Below are 6,000 nucleotides of genomic sequence, written 5' to 3'. Positions count from 1 at the left end.
TGTGAACCTGATCTGGGACCCAGTGTCGGTGTGGGGATGAATCATTTATTGGGTTCTGTGTGGTAGAGTTTAGCGACGCTTCAAACGGATGGATAGACAACCGTGTGTTCTTGTCCTGCCCTTGAAGCTTCCCATAAGAATGTCAAAATCTGTTTAAATACTGTACAGCCCTCTCTAAAGCAAAACCAATTTCTCCTCATTTATTGTCACAGAGGTGCTGTGTTGAGTGACTACACAGCGCCCCCTGTTGGGGGTGACAACTCCAGGCCAACCCAGTGAGACCATGTTGAGAAGTCAGATAAAACCCAGTGAGAGCCATGTTGAGAAGTCAGATAAAACCCAGTGAGAGCCATGTTGAGAAGTCAGATAAAACCCAGTGAGAGCCATGTTGAGAAGTCAGATAAAACCCAGTGAGAGCCATGTTGAGAAGTCAGATAAAACCTAGTGAGAGCCATGTTGAGAAGTCAAATGAAAAGAGCCCAACACTCAGTTAGATACAACCAGTGCTAACGGACTTAAATGACCCCAAAACATTAACTAAGACAAAGGAAGTCTCATCTTTCACTAGTTTGTCATCTCTCTGAAATAAGGTCACAATGCTGACAGATATGTCTAGTCAATACCCTTCACTGCAGCGTTAACATTAGATCTGGGCTTTCAGGTGATGCATGTATTGGATTGCCACAGTTATCCTCATACCAATAAGTCGTCACTAGTGTGGATAAATCATACCTATTTAACCGGAGAGCCCTCTGCACTAAGGGGGAGCTTATCAATGGAGTCAGATACCCCTGAGGTCTGATAGGGAGCAGTGATGTCTATACCCTGCCTGCCCTCTACTAGCTAATATAATGTGAGACATCCGATCCAGGTGACCTGTTCAGAGTCATTTATCATGTATACACCCAAATCCATTATTGCAGTGTCTACATAGTGAAGGGTGCTTGTGTTACACAACACACAGGCTATGGAGTGATCGGTAAGCTAGGCTCTGTGGTGGCTGAGAGGGTTAGAGATGGAGGAAGAAAGAGAATAAGCAGTATTGTCCAAATTTCAAATCAAACCCACGTGTGCAAACATGACTAAGGACTTTATTAACCAAATCATTTTCCCTGTAATATCCACAAATAAAAGTGATCTCTTTTATATATATTCACATTGTATAATTTTCATAGTGTGACAAAATTCTCTTTTGGATTTTCCAGCCATTCCTGTAAATTGTCATAGATCAGTCCCCATGCAGTCATTGGAAAGGTTGAAGAATGTAGTAACAATCTATCTGAGTAGATTGAGTCGAAGGCATGGACAGACAGGTTCAGCTTTAATGCAGTTATTTTCCTTGGCTCCTCTCATTATTGAAAAACCGCCAGCTATCCAATCATCGATTTGATCACACTGCGACAAACAAAATAAATAAATGAAGAAGCAATATCCTCCTGCAGAGTCCTCCTCCTCTTCTTCTTCTTGTTTTTAGACATTTTTACATTTTTATATATAATAATAATAATGACTATAATTATCATTGATATAAATTCAATAGTATTTTTCTCTGTCAAATTTAAATACATTATTTTGGCAATTTTCATATGGTGTTTAGAATAAAAGAATACTCAAATAGAAAATAAAACAGAGAAATCAGAGAGCCAGAAGAGGAAAGAAGGGAGCAAGAACGAAAGAATAAAAGAAAGGAATAGAGAAGAGAAAGAACGAAAGAAAGCAAGAGAAAGAAATACAGAAAGAACCAAAGTAACGCATCCACTTGGAGTCAGAAATATATATTAGTCGTTGTTGAAAAGTGTCCATCATCATCATTGTTCCGTGCCAGCTCTCTGTGTAGAGCTGCAGTACAGTTTACAGTCTAAGTCCCGGAGTGTGTAACGTAACTCCTTGTGTTATACCAGTGTGTAGGACTTTGCGTAGGGGTTGTTGCTCTGTTTTAAGTGTCCTCTGGAGTCTAGCAGGGACTCCTGTGAGCTGCTGAGCTTGGCAGCCGGGGCCTGGGCCAGGTCTCCGGTGGCCTCACGGCCAGTGGGCTCACGCTGGGGCAGGGTGGAGGCAGTCCCTGGCTGCCACTGCTGCACCTCCCTGGATGTGGGCACCTCCATGGGTGTGGGTTCCAGGAGCGGGGGCCGTTTCAGTGTGCGGCTCTTCTGGGGCTCCAAACACGCCTGGCCCAACGCCCCTGTCTCCCCTCCTCCTCCTTCTCTTCCTCCGTTACCACCATTGGACCCCCGGCCTCCCGATGCAGAGCCACGGTTTAACAGGAAGTCCATTCGTAGGTACGGGGGCAGGTGCACCAGCTCTCCTCCTGAGGGATGAGACCAGAGAGGCGGTTACAGGGGTACCCAGTCAGGAAGGTTAGAGGGGTACCCAGTCAGGAAGGTTAAAGGGGTACCCAGTCAGGAAGGTTAAAGGGGCATCCAGTCAGGAAGGTTAAAGGGGCATCCAGTCAGGAAGGTTAAAGGGGCATCCAGTCAGGAAGGTTAAAGGGGCATCCAGTCAGGAAGGTTAAAGGGGCATCCAGTCAGGAAGGTTAAAGGGGCATCCAGTCAGGAAGGTTAAAGGGGCATCCAGTCAGGAAGGTTAAAGGGGCATCCAGTCAGGAAGGTTAGAGGGGTACCCAGTCAGGAAGGTTAAAGGGGTACCCAGTCAGGAAGGTTAAAGGGGCATCCAGTCAGGAAGGTTAAAGGGGCATCCAGTCAGGAAGGTTAAAGGGGTACCCAGTCAGGAAGGTTAAAGGGGTACCCAGTCAGGAAGGTTAAAGGGGCATCCAGTCAGGAAGGTTAAAGGGGTACCCAGTCAGGAAGGTTAAAGGGGTACCCAGTCAGGAAGTTTAAAGGGGCATCCAGTCAGGAAGGTTAAAGGGGTACCCAGTCAGGAAGTTTAAAGGGGTACCCAGTCAGGAAGGTTAGAGGGGTACCCAGTCAGGAAGGTTAAAGGGGCATCCAGTCAGGAAGGTTAAAGGGGCATCCAGTCAGGAAGGTTAAAGGGGCATCCAGTCAGGAAGGTTAAAGGGGCATCCAGTCAGGAAGGTTAAAGGGGCATCCAGTCAGGAAGGTTAAAGGGGTACCCAGTCAGGAAGGTTAAAGGGGCATCCAGTCAGGAAGGTTAAAGGGGTACCCAGGCAGGAAGGTTAAAGGGGCATCCAGTCAGGAAGGTTAAAGGGGTACCCAGTCAGGAAGGTTAAAGGGGTACCCAGTCAGGAAGGTTAGAGGGGTACCCAGTCAGGAAGTTTAAAGGGGTACCCAGTCAGGAAGGTTAGAGGGGTACCCAGTCAGGAAGGTTAAAGGGGTACCCAGTCAGGAAGGTTAAAGGGGTACCCAGTCAGGAAGGTTAAAGGGGTACCCAGTCAGGAAGGTTAGAGGGGTACCCAGTCAGGAAGTTTAAAGGGGTACCCAGTCAGGAAGGTTAGAGGGGTACCCAGTCAGGAAGGTTAGAGGGGTACCCAGTCAGGAAGGTTAAAGGGGTACCCAGGCAGGAAGGTTAATGGGGTACCCAGTCAGGAAGGTTAGAGGGGTACCCAGTCAGGAAGGTTAAAGGGGTACCCAGTCAGGAAGGTTAGAGGGGTACCCAGTCAGGAAGGTTAAAGGGGTACCCAGTCAGGAAGGTTAGAGGGGTGCACTCACTACATACTGAGCTGGGAGGACAGTTCTTAATGTCAGCATTACTTGATTACTTTCTATTCGTTATTTTCTATTCCATATGGGTATTTTCATACGGTATCTACTTACTGTCAGGATATATGGCATTTGATAGGAAATCAAATGAGTTGAGGAAATACGATTTGAGTTTGGATAATGTAATGTAATCTTTCGTATTGAGGTGGAAGGATACAGATTCTATAAGGGTTTCAGGACGATATAATTTCTCATGGCTTGATGGCAGGATTTATTATCCTTTGATATTGCTGCATTAACCTGTCAGATTCATATTCAAATCACCTTTCCATTTCTTCAGGACTATTACGTCAAACAGCCCTGCACTGCCCACTCTCAAACTCTCCTCATCTGTACCTGGGGTTAACTGAAGCAGAAAGGTGCTTCAAATCTCATTCGGAGACAGAATCTTTGCTGTCCAGGAGCCAGAATAAACCAAGCCTGTGATGTAACCCAAGTCTACATTTAGTTAATGACACTGCAGCACTTTAAAAGACTTGGGCTTCTCTACACAGTATTCCCCCATGAAAACAGTGAATGAATCCCTGGACACGGTTCAGTGGATGATGATACAATCACGTCTGCTGTAAATGTATCTCGTCCACTGAATAAACTACGTATTTAAGTTAGGAAATTAGCTCCACACAAAGATGTGTCCAGTAGCCAGAGATGTATGAGTCGTACTGAAGATTTTACACTTGATTAGGAGTGGTGGGGAGACGTGTACTGTTCCATTACTGTTCTAATGGATGTCTTCAATATGAATCTTTCTGAGGTCACAGAGATCAGCAGGCTTCAGTGACTGGCCTTTTCAATGCCAAATCACTATCCCCCACCACCACCATCACCACCTCGTCACACAGAGGAGGACCGGCTCGTCTATGTAGATTGTATCCTACATGTGACCTTAGTGACTGAATTCCAGAGTTCATGGGGAGCATGCATAATTTACTGTTTATATTACAGGCTTTATTAAAACAAGTAAAGATGATAAATGGTGACCAGTTTTAATTGAATTAAATATAGATTTAAGCTTTTCTTTGGGAGCTCATTAGGAATTGACTTAGCTGAAATCCATCAGGCCGTAAATTGCAGTACGTGGGTAATGACACAACTTGTATCAGCTACACAATAATGAAATGCACACCTATTAAGATGAGGTGCTGGCTAGTGGAGTAGAAACTTGAAAATAAAAGAGAGCCGCACACTCTTGGAGCTCAGATGCAAAAATGTAAAACCAACGTTTCGACAGCCAAGCTGTCTTCATCAGGGTATAATCACAAACACTGCGGGATGATTCGTTTATATAGTGTCAAAAGACACAGGTGTCTGTAATCATGGCCAGCAATGGCCTAATATCATTGGTTAATAATCAAATATTAAAATGTCATACAAAGAACAGCATACAAACAAATGGATAGCATACGATCATAGATTAATTTGACTATACAAGTTTACACACAATTACAATGGCAAAGTCACAATAATCACAAGAATGGCTTCAGATCAATGTCTACGTTGAGACCGAAGGGCGCAAGGGTCTTTAAATTAAAGATCCAGGCAGCCTCTCGTTTTAACAATAAATTATCAAGGTCACCCCCTCTCCTAGGGAGGGTGACATGTTCGATGTCAATATAACGCAGAGACGAAATCGAGTGGCCTGCCTCCAAGAAGGGGGCCGCAACGTACACCTAATGGTGCTACGATGCTCTGAGATACGTACTTTTAATTCGCACTTTGTTTTACCTACATAATTTTTTACCTACATAATTAGTAGTAGTTCTTTGTATGACATTTTAATATTTGATTATTAACCAATGATATTAGGCCACTCCTGGCCATGATTACAGACACCTGTGTCATTTGACACTATATAAACGAGTCATCCCGCAGTGTTTGTGATTATACCCTGATGAAGACAGCTTGGCTGTTGAAACGTTGATATTACATTTTTGCATCTGAGCTCCAAGAGTGTGCGGCTTTCTTTTATTTTCAAATTCTACTGATTGGACATGTTTTGGAAAGGCACACACCTGTCTATACAGTGGCAAGAAAAAGTATGTGAACCCTTTGGAATTACCTGGATTTCTGCATAAATTTGACATAAAATTAGATCTGATCTTCATCTAAGTCACAACAACAGTCTGTTTAAACTAATGACACACACATTATAGTATTTTTCTTGTCTATATTGAATACATCATTTAAACATTTACAGTGTAGTTTGGAAAAAGTATGTGAACCCCTAGGCTAATGACTTGAGATTGGAGATGTTGGTTAGAGCAGCCCTGCCCTATAAAAAACACTTATTTGAGTTTTGCTATTCACAAGAAGCATTGCCTGA

General features: G+C 43.9%; 1 protein-coding gene across 1 annotated transcript in view; it reads right to left on the bottom strand.

The window, feature by feature from the left end:
* Positions 1-1,071: 1,071 nt before the first annotated feature.
* Positions 1,072-6,000, bottom strand: part of LOC124005614 (Down syndrome cell adhesion molecule homolog) — a 135,048-nt gene continuing 130,119 nt past the window's right edge. The window contains 1 exon segment of the mRNA XM_046315029.1: positions 1,072-2,308. Coding sequence (XP_046170985.1) covers positions 1,893-2,308 — 416 coding nt within the window. The 3' untranslated portion in view covers positions 1,072-1,892.

Source organism: Oncorhynchus gorbuscha, linkage group LG19, assembly GCF_021184085.1.
Source record: "Oncorhynchus gorbuscha isolate QuinsamMale2020 ecotype Even-year linkage group LG19, OgorEven_v1.0, whole genome shotgun sequence".
In the NCBI taxonomy this organism is placed as follows: Eukaryota; Metazoa; Chordata; class Actinopteri; order Salmoniformes; family Salmonidae; genus Oncorhynchus; species Oncorhynchus gorbuscha.
This window is presented reverse-complemented; position numbering and strand designations above follow the sequence as displayed.